Source organism: Rhinopithecus roxellana, chromosome 12 (assembly GCF_007565055.1).
Source record: "Rhinopithecus roxellana isolate Shanxi Qingling chromosome 12, ASM756505v1, whole genome shotgun sequence".
NCBI lineage: Eukaryota > Metazoa > Chordata > Mammalia > Primates > Cercopithecidae > Rhinopithecus > Rhinopithecus roxellana.
Genome location: NC_044560.1, coordinates 119,089,861 through 119,113,253, shown reverse-complemented (window position 1 = coordinate 119,113,253; position 23,393 = coordinate 119,089,861). Strand labels below are relative to the sequence as shown.

Genomic DNA, 23,393 nt, shown 5'->3' with positions numbered 1-23,393 from the left:
TGCTTGATTCTTACTCCTGCAACAACCCTGAGACAAGGAACATCATTTGCACTTTAAATGCAATGTGATTACACTGCAGGTCCCAGCCAATCCCTTCTTAGCCCATAGAGCACAACAGACCCCAGCTCACCCGAGCACCTGCAGGGCGCACTCTGGGTGTCTCAAGGCCTCACAGAGCACAACCACCCCTGCGTAGTCCAAGGCGTTCAAGGTCAGGTTGAGCTGCTGCAGGGTCTTACTGCTGGTGAGAACAGACGCAAGATCTTTACAGCAGGTGCTCGTTAACCCACATTCTTCCAACCTGCAATAAAAAGACACATGACAAGAAGTGACTCCAGCCTCAGGGTGGAGATAGGATGGGATGTGAGCTAGAAGTCTAGCTGAGGCACACCCCATTGCCTCAAGTGCAATATCTCACAGCCCAGTGTTTATGACATCAGATCATGCATCTGTGGGTAGGTGGTAAAAGTGGCCATGACTGTCCATTCTTCTCTGTAGCCCTGCCTACAGCAGTGTGACTTTGCAGCTCATTCCACTAAGAGAGTCTGTTTCCGGCTTCATACCTTGCTTTGGATAATATAACATCTGAGCCAGCTTCATACCTTGATTTGGATAATATAACACAACGGAAGCAAGGTTAGGAGAGTTCTGAGCCACTGTCTTGGATATTTTTCTTCTTTGGAGATGGGGTCTCTGTCATCCCGGCTGGAGTGCACTGGCATGATCATGGCTCACTGCAGCCTTGACCTCCTGGGTTCTAGCAATTTTCCTACCTCAGCCTCCTGAGTAGCTGGGGCTACAGGCATGCACCACGCCTGGCTAATTTTTGTGGAGACGGGGTTTCAACTATGTTGCCCAGGCTGGTCTTGAGCTCCTAGGCTCAAGCTGTTGGCCTGCCTCAGCCTTCGATAGTGCTGGGATGACAGGAATAAGCCATCACACCTGGTGATCTTGGATGCTTTCTATACTTCATCTCCTCAACTGCTGAGATGCTATAGGCTCCATTTTGTCCCTGCCAAAATTTATGTGTTGACGTCCTAACCCCCAGTACCCCAAAATGTAATCATATTTGGATACAAGGTCTTTATAGAGGCAGTTAAGCTAAAATGAGGACACTGTGCGGGGGGCCCTAGTCATATGTCTGGTGTTCTCATAAGAGGAAATTTGGGGCCGGGCGCGGTGGCTCAAGCCTGTAATCCCAGCACTTTGGGAGGCCGAGATGGGCGGATCACAAGGTCAGGAGATCGAGACCATCCTGGCTAACACGGTGAAACCCCGTCTCTACTAAAAAATACAAAAAACTAGCCGGGCGAGGTGGCGGGCGCCTGTAGTCCCAGCTACTTGGGAGGCTGAGGCAGGAGAATGGTGTGAACCCGGGAGGCAGAGCTTGCAGTGAGCTGAGATCCGGCCACTGCACTCCAGCTTGGGTGACAGAGCGAGACTCCGTCTCAAAAAAAAAAAAAAAAAAAAAGAGGAAATTTGGACACACACATAGAGGGAAGAGAACATGAAGACACAGGGAGGAGACAGACAGTCATCGACAAGACAAGGAGAAGGGCCTGGAGCAGATTCTCCCTCATGGTCTTCAGAAGGAGCCAACTCTGCTGACATTTTGATCTCAGACTTTCAGCCTCCATAACCGTGAAATGATAAATTTGTTATCTAAGCCAACCAGTCCATAGTACTTTTTAAACCCCGGCAAACTGATACAGATGCCATGTCAATGAGCCCAGACCAACCAGTTAGATGACTGGCTCAGTTACACCTGTCATCCCCAAGGGGACAGCCAGCCCAGCCAGCCAACCTCCATACCATATAGCAAGGTCAACCCAAACCAGCCAGTCCCCTCAGTTAACCAGCTTCCTAAGCACACCTGGCTGAGGTCAGCGATGCCCAGACAAGCAGAGCCAGCAGCAATCTAACTGCTCATTGCCTTAAGCCCTGAAGTTTCACGCTGGTTCCTTATGCAACCACGGCTAGCTGCTATGTGGTCCTGTTGGAGTCTTCCTCTTTCTCTTTCTTCCCATCCACTCTCCATCTTTGCCACTCATGAAAACATAACCAGGAGCTCGGCAATACCCACCCAAGAATCTCTAAATGGCAATCCGGACGCATCAGAGCCCCACACAACAGCTTCACGCCCACATCTCCAATTTCATTGCACCCAATTTGCAGAATCTTCAGGTTTTGATTGCTGATGAGAGCAGAGGCGAGGTCTTCACAGCCAGCAGCAGTGATAAAACATTTTACCAAACTGCAAAAGAGTAAGGGTACCATGCTGAAAGGCTATCGCACCTCAGTCTAATATCAGGAAAACAGACACCAAAGCATGACAGCCTTTGTCATTCATGTGGATAGGTACCGTCAGTCCTCCATATCCACAGATTCAACTACAGGCAGATTGAAATTATTCAAGAATTAAAACAATAACACATAACACAACAATAAAAAATACAAATGAAAAAACCAATCAAGTATAACAACACCTCACACAACATTTACATTGTATTACCTATCCTGGTAACTTAGAGACGATTTACAGTATTATGGGAAGACGCCTGTACGTTATATGCAAACACTATGGGCCAGGCACGGTGGCTCACGCCTGTAATCCCAGCACTTTGGGAGGCCGAGGCGGGCGGATCACCTGAGGTCAGAAGTTCGAGACCATCCTGGCCAACATGGTGAAACCCCATCTCTACTAAAAAAAAATTAATAATAATAACACAGAAAATTAGCTGGGCATGGTGGTGTGTGCCTGTAGTCCCAGCTACCCAGGAGTCTGAGGTAGGAGAATCACTTGAACTCGGGAGGCAGAGGTTGCAGTGAGCTGAGATGGCACCACTGGACTCCTGCCCGGGCTACGAAGTGAGAGACTGTCTCAAAACAAACACATGCCATTTTACATAAAGAACTTGAGCAACTGCAGATTTTGGAATCCTCAGAGGAAATCTGTAGCCAACCTCCTGCAGATGTGGAGGGACAACTGGAATTGCCTCAGCATCGTTCACTGAAGGTCTGTCCTCTCTCTGCACCAGTGATAAACTATTTCATGATGCAACATCTGAACACACGTAGATCAGTCTGTTTCTGAGATCTCTATTCTGTGTCTCTGGTCTATCTGCTTATCCCTGTGTGAATCTCACACTTTAATTTCTAAAACTTTAGAAAGTCTTGATACATTTAGAGCAAGGGCTCCTACATTATTTTAATTTGAGATGGAGTTTCACTCCTGTTGTCCAGGCTGGAATGCAATGGCACAATCTCGGCTCACTGCAATCTCTGCCTCCCGGGTTCAGGTGATTCTCCTGCCTCAGCCTCCTGAGTAACTGGGATTACAGGCGCCCACCACCATACTCAGCTAATTTTTTTTTTTTTTTTTTTTTTTTTTTTTTTTTTTTTAGTAGAGATGGGGTTTCACCATGCTGGCCAGGCTGGTCTCCAACTCCTGACTTCAGGTGATCCACCCACCTCAGCCTCCCAAAGTGCTGGGATTACAGGCATGAGTCACCGTACCCGGCCCTACTTTTTATATTTTAGGTATTTCTTAGGTATTATTGGCCTCTTGCAAATTCCATACACACTGTAAAATTTACTTTTCAAGTTCAATTCAATCGCCAAACAAAAATATTGCATTTTCACTGGGATTTCATGAAAGCAAATGAATTCAACTTAAGGAGAACTGACTTTTTAGATGTTGAATATTTCAATCTTTGAATATAATATTGTTTTATGCCATAATTTGCTCATATTCTCTACAAAAGTCTCACATATATCACAGTAGCTATTTCTAGGTCATTTCTTTTTTATGTTACTGTAAATGGTACTTTAATTCCACTAGCTTATTACTTTTTGTTGATATATGGGTAACCGTTTCTGATGTATTGTTTCCAGCAAGCTTGTTAGACTCTAATTCTGATAATTTAGCTATAGATTTTCTTGGATGTTTCTATGTTCATTCAAATCATCTGCATAGACTTAGGTGTTTCTTCAAGGATTACAGGTTTAGTGTTTTTCTTACCTTGAAGCATTTGCTAAGATTTTCAGGACATTGTTAACTAGAAGTGATTATAGCCACCATCCTTATCTTTTTCTTGATAATGAAGAGAAAGCTTTTCTATCATTAGACAAATGTTTGTTTTAGATTTTTTTGAACATAATCTTTAGATCATCAAGGAAGTTCCCAAATAATTTTTCAAGAGTTATATGTTTTAATTCAAACTTTTCTGCATTTTAGATCATGATTTTTATTTTTAACCGGTAAAGTGATTTACATTGATTTTTTTACTAATCTTTTTAATGTTAAAGCAACTTTACATTTTGGGGATAAGCCCAACTTAGTTATTATGCTTATTCTTTTAATACATTTATGGATTCTGCTTGCTAATATTCTGTTTAGTGCTTTTGCATTTCATGAAAGACACTAGCCTTTAATTCTGCTTTCTTACAAAAATTGTAAGGATTATATTACAACTGATAAAATTCTTATTGGTTTCTGGCATTAAGATTATGCTAGTCACAAAAAAAAGGTGGGGAGTTTCTTCTCTTCTGATCCTGAAAAAGTTGATTTCTAAGAGTGGAATTATTTATTCTTTGAAAATCTGGTAAGAATCACCAATGAAAGCATCTAAGTCTGAAATTTTCTATATAAAAAGATTTGATTGATACATTTTTCTTTGGAGTACATTTTAGAAGCTTATTGAGTCTTGAAAATACCTAAATTTTCAAGTTTATTGTGTAAAGTTGCTCATATTGAATCTTTTTAATATCTGTAGCATTTGTAGAAACGTTTCTTTGCCCATTCTTGATATACACCTGCGCTGTTCAACGTGATAGCCAGCCACGTGTGACCACTGTGCACTTGGAAAGTAGCTTGTCTGAATCTAGATGTGCCATAGTATAAAACAGTGAATCTTAAAGAGTTAATACAAAAAAAGTAAAATCTCATTGGTAATTTTTTGTCCTGATTACATATTGAAGTGATATATGAATTACATATTGAAGTTTGATATACGGCTAAATAAACTATATTATTAAAATCAGTTTCAAATATTTACTTTCATTTTTTAATATGACTACTTGAAAATTTAATATTACACGTGCGGCTTGCATTATACGCTATAGGATGGCATTAACAAAAATTGGTTTTGCAAAGCACCACGTTGCAGGTTTCTCATCTTTTCCATTGAGATTTTCGTTTCATTAGTTTCTGTTCTTATTTCCTTCTGTCCTTTAGGGGGTTTATTTTACCATTTAAAAAAAAAAACCTTAAGTTCATTATTCTTTAGATTCCTTTTAAAATATATACATGTACTACAGCTCCATCTGAGTTTGCTGCAAAGTATATTCTCTTTTCATTTCAACATACATTCTAATTTCCATTATGATTTCTCTCCTTGGATTCCTGGACTGCATATGGCAAGTAATTATGTTCACCTCATAAAATGTAAAGTTCAATTGAGTAGGAAGATAATTTAAAAATTAGCAGGAACCAAATAATGAATCAGATAATACTTTGTCTTAAATTCTATTTTGTCTGATTCATACAGTTTCATCAGCTTCCTTTGGTTTAATATTTGCATGGTCTTTTTTTCTATCCTTTCATTTTCATCGTTTTATTGAGGTAAAATTTACATGAGATTAACTAGATTTAAGTGAACAGTTCAGTGGCATTTACTACAGTTCACAATGTTGCACAGCCATGAGCTTACAGATTAATAAGTCACTTGTAAACATTAGTTATGTTTAATGTGGTCATTTTTTTTTTTTAGCTGAGGCATCTCATCTGTTTACCTCTAATTACTAGTATATTTGAGTTCAAATAGATACCTTGTTTTCTATTTTCTTATCTGTTCCTTCCATGTTTGTTTCCTTGCCCTTTTTTGGATTGAATATTTTTAATCATTCTGTCTCTTCTTTTCTGCTAACTTGAGTATTCACTTTAATCTACCCCTTTATACTTTATTATGGTGATTGTGTGTATTTTTTCTATTAAATCTTCAAGACTGTATTATTTTTATACACAAACCACATTTTGTTTAGATTTATCCAGACATCTACCACTTTCTTTGCTGTCTCTCTTCCATCTGGAATGATTAACTTCGTCTAAGAAACAGTCTTTAGAATTACTTTTAGGAAGGATGTGGTGGTAAGAAATTGGTATTTATTTGAAAAGGTGTTTGATCCTCACACCCAAGTCTGTCTGTCCTTTCTTGTAGATCATTTCCCCCAGCTCCCAGCCCCTTGTTAAACCTTTACAGGCCAACATCTTTATATTGGGTGTTCTGCAGTTTCTCCACTATTTATCCTGTTAAGCATTTATTTGGATGCTTGAATCTGAACTGGAATCTTTCATCAGTTATAGAAAAATTTTAGCCTTAAAATATTTTATCTTTCTGGGATTCCCAGTCAGTGTGTTAGAATGTCTTAATCATCTAAGTCTTATAAGCTAATTCTAAGTTTACCTATTTTTGTGTTTGCTTGCTGCTTTCTAGGTAATTATAACCTATCTTCTATTTTACTATTTTTTCTTTAATTATGTCTAATCTACTATTCACCCCATATATTGTTATTATATTTATAATTTCTAGTTGTATTATTTGCTCATTTAATCTCCTTTTCCCCTAAGATTCAAACTGGTTATGTTTCTGTAAACATAGTAAGTATAATTGCTTTATAGATAATTAGATAAAGTTTGGTAGGTGTTTGTATTTTGGCTTGTCCTCGGCTCAATGTGCTTTATTTCCTTGTGGTTTGGGTTATTTTAACTGTGTGGTATTTACTGACCTTAAAAATTCCTTTTAGGAATAAGCCAAGGTCAAGGATCATGTCATCCTATTACCTACCTCCAGAGACAATTTGCTCTTATTTCTTTCAGGTGTCTGGTTCAGTACTAGTTTAAGGTTATGTTGTATTTTTTTAAAATATGTCTTAAGGATTTTTGGAGAGCCTTAAGTGCTATCTACTTAGCCTGTTACTTAAGAATATTTCTGTTTAGGCTGGGTGCAGTGGCTCACACCTGTAATCTGAGCACTTTGGGAGGCTGAGGCGGGTGGATCATGAGGTCAGGATATCTAGACTATCCTGGCTAACACAGTGAAACCCTGTCTCTACTAAAAATACAAAAAAATTAGCTGGGTGTGGTGGCAGACACCTGTAGTCCAGCTACTTGGGAGGCTGAGGCAGGAGAATGGCGGGAACCCGGGAGGCAGAGCTTGCAGTGAGCTGAGATCGCACCATTGCACTCCAGCCTGGGTGACAGAGTGAGACTGTCTCAAAAAAAAAAAAAAAAAAAAAAAAAAAAAAAAAGAATATTTCTGTTTAGCTTCTAGATGCTTTTAAATTTTTTCTTAATATTGTATCTGACATTTTTGGTGTCTTTTAGGGTCAATGATTGGCCCAGATAGCCTAACACACCATCGGGAAAGAATGAATGCATTTATGTGTTTTTGTTATGTTATTTAACACACTCTAAGTGAGGAATACAAACTCTAAACTCTGATTTCCTAATGGATTAGGTAAAAATCATGCTGCCAAATTTCAAAAGTCTATTTTTCAGGGAAAGAGCGTACCATGTTATCCTAACTGGTAACTCTGAAACACTGCCACTGCTGCTACAGGGGTTACTCAGATATTTCTCTATGTGATAACACGAAATTAAGTCTTTGCACTATCTCCTTTCTTGCTGATCTCATGCTACCCTTTGTCTTCTTCTAAAGCATTATCTGTTACACACATTAATACTCACGTGTATTTTTGGATCTCCCGCCTTCACATTTTACCCTTCTTCCTGGAATTTTGGCTTTATTTTTGCACCTGATGAAGTTGTATTCATCTTGTAGAACACACACCAAATATCGTCTTAGCCATAAAATTGCCCCTCAGGTCCCAGACCTAATTCTGGCTCTCTTAGGCCTCTGGAGAACGATTTACAACATATTAAATCTGTGACACAGAAGTCAGGGTGCAGATTTGTTTACATGAACGTCTCTACAAGAATCTGAGGCAACTATTTTTTAAACCTTCACATTCCCAGGCACAGACACTATGGCCTTCCTCAGTTCCAGGTGCCCTATTTTCAGAAGCGCATGCCCTTGAAAAGACGGCCTGGTCTTCAAAGAAACAGCAAAACACCTACCACAGCGAATCCAGGCGGCAGTCTGGGCGTTTCAAGGCCTCGCAGAGGGTCTTCAGTCCTTCGTCCTTCAGGACATTGGCGCCGAGGTCTAGATAGCGCACGCTCTTGTTATGCAGAAGCATTTCAGAGATGTATTCGCAGCACTGTTCACTGAGGTGGCAGTAAGCCAGCCTATGGGGACAAAACCACAAGAAGAAAAGGAGAGTGAAGAAGGATGTGTCATCTCAGGGAGCTTTGCTTAATCTCATATTGAGGGTAGTATTTCTATAATCTTACAAACTCCCCAACTGAGATGAACTTCTGGATTATCTAAAAACACCCTCTCTCATTTCTTCTTTTGAGACAGAGTTTTGCTCTCATCACCCAGACTGGAGTACAACAGCGCCATCTCAGCTCACTGCGACCTCCGCCTCCAGGTTCAAGTGATTTTCCTGCCTTAGCCTTCCAAGTAGCTGAGATTACCGGCACCCAAAACCATACCTGGCTAATTTTTGTATTTTTACTAGAGACGGTGTTTCACCATATTGGCCAGGCTGGTCTCGAACTCCTGACCTCAGGTGATCTGCCCACCTCGGCCTCCCAAAGTGCTGGGATTACGAGGCATGAGCTACCGCGTCTGACCCTCTCATTTCTTCTTACTTGCATGATAGAAGAATTAGAAAGAGGGTAAGGTAGAAGGAAAAAGTATTGTGTTATATGGCATAGCTAATACTCTAATAGGGCTTTAATTTTGTTTGTAATTCTTCATCTGATGATGTCCTTAGACAAGACATGGGCCTTCTGAGACTGTTCTCTCATGGACTGGTAAAGTGTATTGATGACCTCGTGTGTAGTATCCTCAACTTTTTCAATTTCATTATTCTTTAAAATAATAATAGGTTCAAAACTTTTTTTTTTTTTTTTTTTCCCGAGACAGGGTCTGGCTCTGTCACCTAGGCTGGAGTGCAGTGGCATGATCACAGCTCATTGCAGCCTCTACCTCCCGAGCTCAAGGGATCCTCCTACCTCAGTACCTCAGTCTACTGAGTAGCTGAAACTGCAGGTGTGTGCCACCACACCAAGCACATTTTTTATTTTTTGGTCAGGATAGGGTTTCGTCATGTTGCCCAGGCTGGTCTTGAACTCCTGGGCTCAAACGATTCACCTGCCTTGGCCTCCCAAAGTGCTGGGAATATAGGTGGGGGCCTCCACTCCCAGCCAGTTTATGAATTTTTTTTTTTTTTTTTAAGGATCCATGTTTGCTTTGAAAAAAAATGTGGAGTAGAGAAAAACAAAAAAGCAGAGGGTGAAAGCTAGTGATGAATGAACCACACATGGCCTACAGATATTTAAATTTTCTGGCATTTTCGTGTTTAACAAAATCAGTTGGCAATCTAATAGAACCATCATTGACATTTTATATGAAATCTAGATTTCAACCTCTGTTGAAAACTGGGCTATCTGGCAATAAGGAGTCACATTCCTACGTGGAAATCCAACAGGCTAGGACAGAACAGGCAACTGCTTCCTGCCGACAGACACAAGATCTGCATTTCCACGCAGGCCTCACCCAGCTTGCTTGTTCCGTGGATCTCAATTTTCTGGCATATCCAGGCATTTGTGGCTTTTGTTATCGTTTCCTTCGAGACAGAGTCTTGCTCTGTCTCCCAGGCTGGAGTGCGGTGGTGTGATCTTGGCTCACTGCAACCTCTGCCACCCAGGTTTAAGCGATTCTCCTGCCTCAGCTTCCCTCAAGAGTAGCTGGGATTACAGGCATGCACCCCCACGCCCAGCTGATTTTTGTATTTTGTATTTTTAGTAGAGACGGGGTTTCACCAACTCTGGGAGTCTACCCACTTCCGTCTGGGTTCCCCTTCCTGAACTGCATCCTGAAATCTCTCCCCAGGTAGTAACCCAGGACAAATACAAGACTCACGTGGTTGCCCCTCATCGCTCAGGAGTCACTGTCCTTCATTGCCTGATGTCTGAGGTCTTAAACAGTTGTTTTCTTTAGTTGGTTCTTTTTGGCTGTTTTGGGTGGGAGGTTAAGTCCTGTCCCCATCCCTCTGTTTTAGCTTGAGGTGTCCATCCTCTCATTTTCTTGACATTTTCAGAACAGTCTCACTTTCATGTTGTTCATGTTTCAAAATGCCCAGAAGTATAAAGAGGGAAAAATCTCCATCCTCCCCTATCTCCCAGCTTCCCAGTTCTAGTTCTCACAGGCAGCCTATATTATACTATTTCTTCCAATGATATTTGTGTATTAAAAAATAGACACACTTGAGACCAGCCTGACCAACATGGAGAAACCCCATCTCTCCTAAAAATACAAAATTAGCCGGGCATGGCGGCACATGCCTATAATCCCAGCTACTCGGGAGGCTGAGGCAGGGGAATTGCTTGAACCCGGGAGGCAGTTGTTGCGGTGAGCCAAGATCACGCCACTGCACTCCAGCCTGGGCAACAAGAGCAAAACTCCATCTCAAAAAAAAAAAAAAAGGGCCAGGTGCGGTGGCTCACGCCTGTAATCCCAGTACTTTGGGAGGCCGAGACGGGCAGATCACGAGGTCAGGAGATCGAGACCATCCTGGCTAACACGGTGAAACCCCACCTCTACTAAAAATACAGAAAATTAGCCGGGCGAGGTGGCGGGCGCCTGTAGTCCCAGCTACTCGGGAGGCTGAGGCAGGAGAATGGCGTGAATCCAGGAGGTGGAGCTTGCAGTGAGCCGAGATCGCGCCACTCACTCCAGCCTAGGGGACAGAGCGAGACTCCGTCTCAAAAAAAAAAAAAAAAAAAAGACAAATGCATATATATTCTTCTGTCCTCCCCCGCTTTTTCTTTTTTTTTTATAAGTATCGCCTAAAGATATTAGAATTCCATTAATCGGTAAATCAACTGGCCTTTACCACTTTACTCATCTGTCTTCCTTCTCTTTTTTGCGTACCCTAAAACTGGCTTGAATAGTCTCTTCTCATCCAATTACTGCAAGAACTTCACATGTAGTATTAACTGGGGTCAAGAGGCCCACAGACATTTTGCTCTGCTACTGTCCCAAGTACCTACCGAGTCCACTCTACATGCCTGAAGTAACCGTTATCAACACAGGAAGTACCATGTGTGCTGCGGGTGCATTAATCCAACCTCCTCACAGCTTTGAAACGTAGTACGTGTTCTGTATAGACAATCTCAATTGATAGCCATAAGACCTCTAAGACAGGATCTCTCCCTCCATTCAAAGTTAAATATTTTGCTCAAGAAGACAGTGCATACGTGGTAAATCCTGAAATAGAACTCAAGTCTTTTCTGATTCTTAAGCACGAGCTTTTAAACCTCTGCTATGTGGCCTCCATCAATGAGCAGATTGTTGTCAATAGGCCCAGGTTTGAACTGCTGCCATGGCCCCCCGCCTCCCCCGACATCCACTCACATCAGGTATACCAGGACCGTGTCTGGGTTGCACAGCGCTTCACACAGAAGAGGCAAGCCTGTGTCTAAGTGGTTGCAGGACACATTCAGATACGTCAGCTTCTTGTTGTTGGTTAGAAGGAAGGCAAGGACTTCACAATCGATGGGTGAGAGGAAACAATTTACCAGCCTGCAGGAAAGGGAAAATGTCACATTCTGTTGGTTTCTAGTTCCCGGACTCGTTCCTCTTGCTAATCCTGTAAGAGTCGGGAAGCCCACATTTGCCATCCTTCAGAGACTCACTGCCTCTCAACCCCTTTCTTGATCCCTGTCAACCCGGTCTCTGGGGTACAGAGACGGCCAACCTGAGACACACCGTCTTGGTTATACACATGCTTGGCTTACGGTCTCTGGAGTACAGAGATGGCCAACCTGAGACGCACCATCTCAGTTATATGCATGCTTGGCTTAGCCTCCCCCAGTAACTTATCTCACTGCACTTGGAGAAAATCCCAAAATACACAACATGATCCATGAGGGTCCTACCCATTCCCAAGCCCGTGTCCCAGTCACCCTGGTTCTCTTCAGTTGCTTGACAACACCAGTTTCATTCTCTAAGGTATTATTCATGTTTGATCCTCCCCAAACTCATCTTTAGCGGCTCCTTTACCGTACTTGGACTATTGTGCATGTGTGCACCCCAAGGGGAATGCTTTTCTGGCCTGTGGTTAGACACATCCTTATCATTCAGGTCTTTGCTCAAGTAATACCTCCTCAACATGGAAGAAGCCTTGAACCTGAGTCCCATAGGACTCCTTTTTTTTTTTTTTTTTTGAGACGGAGTCCCGCTCTGTCGCCCAGGCTGGAGTGCAGTGGCCGGATCTCAGCTCACGGCAAGCTCCGCCTCCCAGGTTCATGCCATTCTCCTGCCTCAGCCTCCCGAGTAGCTGGGACTACAGGCGCCCGCCACCTCGCCCGGCTAGTTTTTTGTATTTTTTTAGTAGAGATGGGGTTTCACCGTGTTAGCCAGGATGGTCTCGATCTCCTGACCTTGTGATCCGCCCGTCTCGGCCTCCCAAAGTGCTGGGATTACAGCCTTGAGCCACCACGCCCAGCCAGGACTCCTTTTTTGGTGGCTTGAGTTGATTTGTGTTGCCAGTAGTTGTGGTTTTCTATTACCTCAACCACACTCCTTACCTCTGGTTGCCACAAAAAAATAAACTAAACTCAGAGACAACAGAATAAAGATGAAAGCCATCATGGGAGTTGTCAAGAAATAAACGTGGAATTGGCAAGTCACCAAGTCCACGGCTCCTCACGCCTCTGCAGGAGGGTTCTGTGGCCATGCATGCTTTTAATGTTGTTTCTAGCTTTAAGATATAGGTTGGTGCGGCCTGGTGCAGTGGCTCAAGCCTTTAATCCCAGCACTTTGGGAAGCCAAGGAGGGTGGATCACGAGGTCAAGAGATCGAGACCATCCTGGCCAACATGGTGAAACCCTGTCTCTACTAAAAATATGAAAATTAGACAGGCGTGGTGGCAGGCGCCTGTAGTCCCAGCTACTCAGGAAGCTGAGGCAGGAGAATCGCTTGAACCGGGAGGCTGAGCTTGCAGTGAGCAGAAAGCACAATGCTGCACTTCAGCCTGGGTGACAGAGCAAGACTCCCTCTAAAAAACAAAACAAACAAAAACAACAACTTTCTCTACATATATACATACACACATATATATGTGTATATACATATATGTATATACATATACACACACATATATACATATATGTATATACATATACACACACATATATACACATATGTGTGTGTGTGTGTGTATATATGTTGGTACAAAAGTAATTTGCCATTCATGGCAGAAACTGCAATTACCTTTGCACCAACCCAGTATTATTTTCAAGGAGTGAAAAAAATACAATGTGGCCTACTTCGCACTATTCACAAAAATTTACTCAAAATGGATCATACAGATTTCAATATATGAGGCAAAACAAAACTTTTAAAAGAAAACAAACGGCCAGGCACAGTGGCTCACACCTGTAATCCTATCACTCTGGAAGGCCAAGACAGTCGTATCACCTAAGGTCAGGGGTTTGAGACCAGCCTGGTCAACATAGTGAAACCCCATCTCTACTAAAAAAAAAAAAAAAAGATACAAAAAGCAGTCGGGCGTGGTGGTGCACACCTGTAATCCCAGCTACTCGGGAGGCTGAGGTAGAAGAATCACTTTAACCCGGGAGGTGAAGGTTGCAGTCAACTGAGACTGCACCACTACACTCCAGCCTGGGCAATAGAGTGAGACTCATCTCAAATTTGGGGGGAAAAAAAAGAAAAGGAAGTTAATCTTAATGAACTTCGGTTAGGCAATGGTTTTGTAGCAATTACACCAAAAGCACAAGAGACAAAATAAAAAAATAAAGCGTATCTCAGATTAGAAGCTTTTGTGCTTCAAAAGGACACCATTAAGAAAGTGAAGACAACTCACAGAATAGCAGAAAAGATTCACAAAGCATGTCTCATATATAACTTGCCATCAGAAAATATAAAGAACCCAATTAAAAATGTGCAAAGGTGTTGCCAACGACCATATGAAAAATGCTCATTAATCATTAGAAAAGTGCAAATCAAAGCCACAAGGAGACACCATCTCACACAAGTCAGAATGGCTATTATTAAACAGTCAAGAAATAATATATGCTGGTGAGGTTGCAGAGAAAAGTGTACACTTATACGTTTTTGTAGGAATGTAAATTAGTTCAGCCATGACGGAAAGCGGTTTGGCAATTTCTGAAAGAACTTCAAATACAGCTACCATCAAGCCAGCAATCCCATTATTGGGTATACACCCAAAGGAATATAAATCATTCTATTATAAAGACATACGCACCTGTATGCTCATCACAGCACTATTCACCTAAATACCCATCAACAGTGGGCTAGATAAAGAAAATGTGGTACATATACACTACGGAACACTATGCAGCCATAAAAAAGAGTAAGAGAAAATCCTTTGTAGCAACATGGATGGAGCTGGAGGCCATTATCCTTAGCAAACTAATGCAGGAACAGAAATCCAAATATCACATGTTCTCACTTATAAGTAGAAGCTAAACACCGAGTACATATAGACATGAGGAAAACAAACACCAGGGCCTGCTTGAGAGCAGAGGGTGGGAAGAAGGTGAGGAAGAAAAAACTACCTATCTGGTACTATGCTTATTAATGGGTGACAAAAAAATTTGTATACCAAACCTCCATGACATGCAGTTTACTTATATAATAAACCTGTACCTGTACCCCTGAATGTAAGATAAAAGTTTTTAAAAACGTGTGAAGGACTTCAAAATACATTTCTCCAAAGAAGATATAGAAATAATCAAAACGCACAGGAAAAGATGCTCAACATCATTAGTCATCCAGGAAAAGCAAATCAGAACCACAATGAGATGCTCCTTCACACCCACTAGGATGAGTATAATAAAAAAATAAAGTAATAAAAAAAGTAAGTAAATAAGTAAAAAATAAGCAAAGATGTGGAGAAAATAGAACTCTCAGACATTGCTGGTGGGAATACAGAATTGTGCAGTCACTGAGGAAAATATAACCTGGTGGTTTCTCTAAAAGTTAAATATGGAATTACTATATAACCTATCAATTCTACTCCTGGTTACAAGCCCAAAAGAAGCGAAAGAAGGTGTTCAAACATGAGTGTTCATAGAGCTCTATTCAGAATAGCTAAAAGGTGGTAACAACCCAAGTGTTCATCACTAGATGCCTAGAAGAACAAAATGCGGAATATCTGTACAGTGGAATACTATTTAGCCAAGAAAAGGAATGAAGTACTGATACATGGTACAATTGGGATAAACCTTGAAAACATTCTGCCAAGTGAAAGTAAGCCATTCACAAAAGACCACATGTGATTCAACTTATATGAGATGCCTAGGATAGGAAAATCCAATAGGACTGAAAGTTTATTAGTAATTCCCAGGGACCAGAGAGATAAGGGCATGAGGAGCGAATGCTAACGGGTATGGGGTTTCTTTCTGAGATAATGAAAACATTCTAAAAATCAGACAGTCATGATGGTTGTACATCCTCATGAATATATATGAAGATCACTAAACTGTATAAAGTGTACAATTATACTTTAAAAGCATTTAAAATATATAATTATACTTTAAAAGCACATTTTAAAGTATAAAGCATATGAAGTACACACTTTAAAAGTATGTTTTGGGGTATGTGGATATCACAATAAAGCTGTTATTTTAAAAAAAGGGGTTTGGGTCTTTTTGTGTTTGGTTGATGCAAGCTCAGAAAAATGGCCGCCAAAGACTAGTATAGAGAAGTATTTGAATGTGTGAGTACCAGCAAAGATAAGTAGAGGGTAAGTATTTAGAGGAAACCCTTATTTAATTGCAAAAAAAAAAATGCTTGAATTAAAACATACATACTGGAAAGCACACACAATGGTTAAGTGCCAGCCAACGGACTGTCATGAATTTAAGGTACTTGAGTTACCAGCATGTGAAGAAACAGAGTGGGTTCATCATCTCCTGTATCCCTTTCCGGTCATGATCTTAACAAAGGTAACTGCTGTCAGATATGATTCGGCTGTGTCCCCACCCAACTCTCATGTAGAACTGTAATCCCAGTGTTGGAGGAGGGGTCTGGGGGGATGACAGAATCATGAGGGTGGTTTCTAATGGTTTAGCACCATCCCCTAGCGTTGTTCCTGTGAGAGTCCTCATGCAAGCTGCTTGTTTGAAAGTGTGTAGCACCTCCCCCTTTTCTCTCTTCTTCCTGCTCCCCCACGTAAGACAGGCCTGCTTTCCCTTTGCCTTCTGCCACGATTGCAAGTTTCCTGAGGCCTCCCCAGAAGCAGAAGCCTGTACATCCTGCAGAACCATAAGCCAATTACACTTCTTTTCTTTATAAATTACCCAGTCTCAGGTATGTCTTTATAGCAGCACGAGAATGGAGCAATACACTTCCCGAACCTCCAACACCAGAGCCTTGCCCATCTTTGAACTTCACAGGCATAAAGCCAGAGCCTTGCCCATCTTTGAACTTCATAGGCCTAAAGCCATAGGATGTACTCTTGAGTCTGGTTCATTGCCATCAACAATGTCTGAGATTCATCCCAGTTTTTGCATGTGGCCGGGAGTATTCATTCTCACGGAACAGGAGCATGTAACCATGGGTTTCTCATCCAACTTACTGTCAGTGGTATTTCTACTTCTCACAGATTACGAACGCCTGCTGGGAATGCTTTAGTGCCTGTCTTTCAGCAAACTGAGACAGTCCCTCTGTCCACCTCCAGGTGGAATTACTGGGTTACACAATCTGCCAGAATCCATGAAGGCTGAAGACAAACACCCAGTTTTCCAAAAGGACTGCATCCATTGAGAAACTTTAACCTCCCTATTCACGTTCTCAGGAAACTACGTTTGCACACAAATCCTAGAAGGGAAAGGTGGATGTGTGAAAACTACGCAGCCCCTCCCCACCAAAAGAAATGCATAGTCTTCTCTGAAATCGCATCAGTGGTCTCAGTAAACGGAGACTTACGCTAGCTCTTTTACGTTGCCCGCTGGGTAGTTCAAGGCGTCACAGAGGGACCTGACTGTCATCACGAGAGAGTTTCGTGAGGGTGAAGCTCAGGTATTTCAAGTCTGGCTGATAAAAAAGCACCTCAAAGAGCTGACCACTCGGACCAGAAAAGGAAACATTATTTATTCTGCAAAAACAAAGAAAAGTTTGGATGAGTCGCATCTAACGGGAGCACAGCCTGCACACCTATGTTTGTCTCTTATCATCCGTAATGAACTCATTCTGATTTCACAGCCCAGAGACACAGCTCAGTGGTTCTCAACTTGAGGGATTTTGGCCCCACGAGGGACAGCTGGCAGTGTCTGGACACTATTTCGGTTATCTGGACAAGGGGAAGCTATTAGCATTTAGAGGGTAGAGACCAGGAATGCATCTTAATACCCTACAATGCACCGAGCAGCCCTATGATGAAGAATGAGCTGCAATGAGATGTCCAGAAGTGCTGAGGTTGAGAAGCTGCTCTGGGTGTTAATTCTCTGCTTGTGCAGTTAGCCTCGACTGAAAGCTAGAGGTGAGATAAATATGTCATCTCCGTGACATACTCAAGTCAAGGTCGATTCTCCACTTACCCGAGCCTCTGAAGACGACAGCTGGGATGTCCTCAGCTGGTTACACCAGGTCACAAAGGTCGACTCGCTGAGGGTGCTGTCCTGTACCTGCAGCTCTGTGAGGTGCCCACTGGTAGTGAGCACAGAGCAGATGTGATGCCAACAGACGAGGCTGTAATCCGACCTGCGGTGAAGAAAGGACGAGCTTTCCACGGGCAGGCGGTCAACACAAGCCACTCGTAACATGCACACGCACTACGCTGTCTTCTCAAACAGAAGACGTCTGAGGCAGAGCCTCCTTCAGTCAGAAGGAGATCCTTCAGGTAAGCTCACTTATGTTAGTGGTTCTCAACCTGGGGTGACGTTTTCCCCCAGGGGACATTTGGGGATGTCTAGAGGCCTTTTTGGGGTGTTATAGCTTGAGGGAGGAGTGCTTCTGGCATCTAGTGAGTAGAGACCAGGTGTGTTTCTAAACATCCTACAATGCACAGGAGAGCCCCCCACTGTAACAGGACAGCCAGCCCCCAAAACATCACCAGTGCCAAGGTTGAGAAACCCTATCTTATATGCAAAACAGGTTGTGTTTTGTTTTGTTTTGAGATAGAGTTTCACTCTTGTTGCCCAGGCTGGAGTGCAATGGTGCAATCTCGGTTCACTGCACCCTCCACCTCCCAGGTTCAAGTGATTCTCCTGTTTCAGCCTCCTGAGTAGCTGGGATTGCAAGTGTGTGCTACCATGACTGGCTAATTTTTGTAGTTTTAGTAGAGGCAGGGTTTCTCCATGTTGGCCAGGCTGGTCTCAAACTCCTAACCTCAGGTGATCCACCTGCCTCAGCCTCCTGAAGTACTGGGATTACGGGAACCCACTACCATGCCTGGCTAATTTTAGTATTTTTAGTAGAGACAGGGTTTCGCCGTGTTGGCCAGGCTGGTTTATAATAAATGATGAGGCAGCACAGCCTAGCCATTAAGTTGACATCTTCAGCCTAGCCCTAAACTCAGCCCTAAAACTCTCCACGTTCTAACTATGAGATCCTGGCAGCTCACTTGACCTCCAGTTTCCTCACCTGTAACAGGATAATAGGATCCACCACACGTGATTCTTTTGGGTTTTGAGATGGGGTCTTGCTCTGTTGCCTAGGCTGGGATACATAGTGGCACGATCATGGCTCACTGCAGTCTCTAACTCCTGGGCTCAAGCAAGCAATCCTCCTACTTCAGCCTCCCTCAAGTAGCTGTGCTATAGGCACGTCCCATCACACCTGGCTAGTTTAAAAACAAAATTTGTAGAAGTGGGGTCCTACTATTTTTCCCAGGCTGGTCTTAGCCCCCCCTGGCTTCAAGCATCCTCCTGCTCAGCTTCCCAAAGTGTCGGGATTATAGGCATGAGCCATAAGTTAAAATTGGTATGATTCGGCCAGGCAGGGTGGCTCACACTTGTAATCCCAGCACTTTGGGATGCTGAGGCAGGGCGGATCACGAGGTCAGGAGATTGAGACCATCCGGCTAACACGGTGAAACCTTGTCTCTACTAAAAATACAAAAAATTAGCCGGGTGTGATGGTAGGTGCCTGTAGTCCCAGCTACTCGGGAGACTGAGGCAGGAGAATGGTGTGAACCCGGGAGGCAGAGCTTGCAGTGAGCCGAGATCTTGCCACTGCACTCTAGCCTGGGGGACAGAGCAAGACTCAGCCTCAAAAAAAAAAAATAAAATAAAATAGTATTGTTTATGTAGAGTTTTGTTTGTTTGTTGTTGTTTTGTTTTTTTTTTTTTTTTTTTTTTTGGAGATGGGAGTCTCACTGTCACCCAGCCTGGAGGGCAGTGGTGCCATCTCGGCTCACTGCAACCTCTGCCTCCCAGGCTCAAGTGATTCCCCTGCCTCAGCCTCTCAAGTAGCTGGGATTACAGGTGTGTGCTACCATACCTGGGTAATTTTTGTATTTTTAGCAGAGACGAGGTGTCACCATGTCGGTCAGCCTGGTCTTGAACTCCTGACCTTAAGTGATCCACCTGCCTCGGCCTCCCCCAGTGGCAGGGTTACAGGCATGAGCCACCACACCTGGGCTGTATCATTTTTTTTTTTTTTACAGTAAGTTTTCAAAGGTAATTTGCAGCTAAGAGGTCAAGACACATGCGTGTGGTGCTATGGAAATAATATCAATTACAGCACTGATCAGCTAATACTTGAGAACGTGGGAAACACTTCACACAGGTCCTCATATTCACTTCTCACAATATATGTGTTATTGTTCCCATGTCTGTAATGGGGCAACTGTGGCCACAGAAGGGCAAGGCTCACAAAGTCACAGAGCTCCTAAAGGGTTGGGCCAGGATGTGAGCTGAGGTTTTGTAATAGAAAAAGGGAGTTTCTAACCATGATCCTATATTAAACACTCCATCAGCAAAACCCACTCAGAAATACAGACAGATTCTGAAAGGAGATAACAAGTCATAGGATGGACTCACGTAGAGCTGTGTTCATCCTCTTTCTTAAAGACATTTTGAACGGAAAAAGAGAGTTTCCTCAAACTGGAGCAGTATTTTAAGCAGTAGGCAGAAACCACCAGGTCTGCGTTGTCAATAATATGAAAGTCAGCTTTGTGGAGGAGGTTCACTGCCTGCTTTACAAAGGCAGGATCCTGCATCTCAAAGAGACAGTAAAATATCGCCAAGGAATCCACCTGTCCCTGAGGATCACCATGCTCCCCTAAGCTCTTCAGGCACTGGTGAAGTTGCTGCTTTATCTCTTGGGACAGCTGGAAGCCAAAAAACGCGTCCAGTTTCTGTTGTTCCTGTTTATTTAAAAGGCCAGTTAGAAAACACCCCAGAAAAATCCAATGTGCCCTCCTTGTTTTTTCAAAATGGGCAATTAGCAATTCCTGTACACATCTCACGGCCGGGTGAGGATGATCAAGGTGGCTCTTGAGCAAATAGAACAAGGCAGCACAGAACTCCTGGACACACGCGTGGAGGAACACGTAGGAGCTCTCACGCTCCCCGTACTTCAGGAGAACCTTGGTGCCCAGCAGTGCAGGGATGTCAGTGTCAACAACCCCATTTCTCCGGAGGTCGTCTTCACGAAACTCAAACGTGTCCGTCCACATGCCCTCTGCAGCCAGGGAGCACAGGGCCTTCAGCTGGCACTGGCTTTGCGGAGTGGGACCCTCGGCACCCTCGGGTGTGAACAAGTTAAAGATGAAAGAGGAGTACACAGAGGTAGTGCTCTGGCAGGTCACGGTCAGGTCTTTTCCTTTCTGCATCTCTTGCTTCAGAGAAGTACACAGGATCCAGCAGAGGAGCGGGATTTGGCATATGGAAAACAGTTGCTCACTTTCTCTTACAAGATTAAAGGCTTCCAGGGCTCTTTTCGGGTCTTTAAAGAAACAGCAAAAATACACTAACCGATCGCTCTCATTGAATCCCCGGGGCTCGTAGATTTCTGAGATCGCCACCCGATCCCGGAGCTCCTTCGGGCACATGGGTTGGACGGCCACGAGCAGGGAGGCCTCCGGGAGCATCTTCCTCCTCAGCAAACTGCTCAGAAGCACCTGCACCGGCCGTTTCTCCATCACGTCGTGGCACAGAGCCGAGTCGGGTTCGTTCAAGCCGCCCTGCAGCTCTTCGAAGCTGTCGATGACAAACAAGAGTCTCTCCGGCTGAGACACGATCTCTGTTATCGGGGCAGCGGGGTCGGGCCACTCTCTGGAAATCAGGTCCGCCAAGCTCGTTGCTGGCAACTCCCTCAGTTCTCTGCAGCAGAAATAGAAAGTGTACAGGAACCTGTCCCGAAAGATCTTGTTGTCTGACCAGGCCATCAGCAGCTTAATCAGGAGTGTCGTTTTCCCAATTCCTTGCGGTCCCTGAATGACCACCGTACGCGGCTGTTTCCCAGTTTCCGTGGGAGCAAAAAGGTGGTCCAAATGTTCACATTCTTCTTGCCTGACTTCCGCCTGGAAGTACAGGTGAATCTCAGTGACAGACTTGCTGGACCATAAGCGGCTGAATTTCTGCTTTGCATGAGCTTGATAGGTTTGTGTGTATCCTGAGTCAGTGAGGGCAAGAGGAGAAAAAAAAACCCACAAAGTTAAGCATTCCTGTATATATTCTTTGCCCCTGAAAATTTTTTTCTTCTAAGGATGTATCTTCCCAGGGGTCTACACACTGTGGCCCCCAGGCCAAACCTGGTCAGTCTGTTCTTATAAAGTTTCCCGAGAACTCACTACGCCATTCACGGTGTATTGTCTACAGGTGCCTTCGTGATTGAATAGCAGAGCTGAATAGCTGTGAGAGACTGCATGACCCACAAAGGCTAAAATGGAAAACTGTGTGGTCCTCTACACAAAAAAGGTTGACAACTTCTTTCAGTATACACACACACACACACACACGTATATTCACTGCTACTATGTAAAGTTTGACAACTTCTACTTTCACAGGTATTCATTGCTACTATGATAGCAAAATAACTGGAAAGTAACTATGAAACTACAAACTATTATACAGATATTATACAAACTATTATACAGATATTAAAAGTATGGAATAATCTCTTCATGTGGATAAATAACAGGACAGTGTCTATTGCATTTACTCATTTGTGTCAATGAGGGATTTAGATACAGATATAGGTTTCACATATAGGGACTAGATCTGAAAGTCTACCTAAGAAGGACTTGACCTAGGCAGTTGCCTCTAGAAGAGAGACAAGGTGCAGTAGATAGGATAGAATGGCACCTCGCATCCATTCCAACTTTATGCCAGTGAGCTTTCTTTTGATGGCAGAATTCTCAAAAGAAAATACAAGCAAAAAAATCCGACAGGCTGGGTGTGGTGGTTCACACCTGTAATCCCAGCACTTTGGAAGGCTGAGGTGGGCAGATCGTGAAGTCAAGAGATCGAGACCATCCTGGCCAACATGGTGAAACCCCGTCTCTACTAAAAATACAAAAGTTAGCCGGGCATGGTGGCGGGCGCCTGTAGTCCCAGCTACTTGGGAGGCTGAGGTAGGAGGATCACTTTAACCTGGGAGGCACAGGTTGCAGTGAGCTGAGATGGCACTGCTGTACTCTAGCCTGGGCGACAGAGCGAGGCTCCGTCTCAAAAAAAAAAAGAAAAAAAATTTCAGCAACAATATGACCAAGCCCTACACATCCCACAACCCCTTGTAGCTAAGATCAAGGTACAGATTAAGTTCTGCGATTTGCCCTCACTCTCGTGAAGGAGAAGGAGAGTGAAGTCTATCTTCTGCCTGTTTTGCTGCCAGCTTCCATGAACACACAGACACTGGCTTCTTCTGTAACAGAAGCCTTGTCTCCAATTGCAGTAGTTGGCTGGGCAGTGACTCACACCTGTAGTCCCAGCACTTTGGGAGGCTGAGGCAGGTGGATCACTTGAGGTCAGGAGATCGAGACCAGCCTGGCCTACATGGTGAAACCCCATCTCTACTAAAAATACAAAAATTAGCCAGGTGTGGTGGTGCAGGCCTATAATCCCAGCTACTTGAGAGGCCAGGGCAGGAGAATCGCTTGAACCCGGGAGGTGGAGGTTGCAGTGAAAAGAGATTACACCACTGTACTCCAGCCCTGGCAATAGAGCAAGACTGTCTCAAAAACAAAAACCAGTTTCTGTGGTCATTGATTTTAGGCAGCTGCTGCACTGGTGAGCTTCCCAATTTCTGAATCATAGCTGTTGTGGT

The 23,393-nt window shown here is 43.4% G+C and overlaps 1 protein-coding gene across 1 annotated transcript in view; it reads right to left on the bottom strand.

Annotated features, from left to right (window-relative positions):
* The window catches only part of NLRP4 (NLR family pyrin domain containing 4), a 42,503-nt gene that overhangs the window by 3,022 nt on the left and 16,088 nt on the right, over window positions 1-23,393 (bottom strand). The window contains 9 exon segments of the mRNA XM_010387056.2: window positions 131-301; window positions 2,084-2,254; window positions 8,138-8,308; window positions 11,547-11,714; window positions 17,109-17,164; window positions 17,166-17,277; window positions 17,720-17,748; window positions 17,750-17,882; window positions 20,165-21,740. Coding sequence (XP_010385358.2) covers window positions 131-301; window positions 2,084-2,254; window positions 8,138-8,308; window positions 11,547-11,714; window positions 17,109-17,164; window positions 17,166-17,277; window positions 17,720-17,748; window positions 17,750-17,882; window positions 20,165-21,740 — 2,587 coding nt within the window.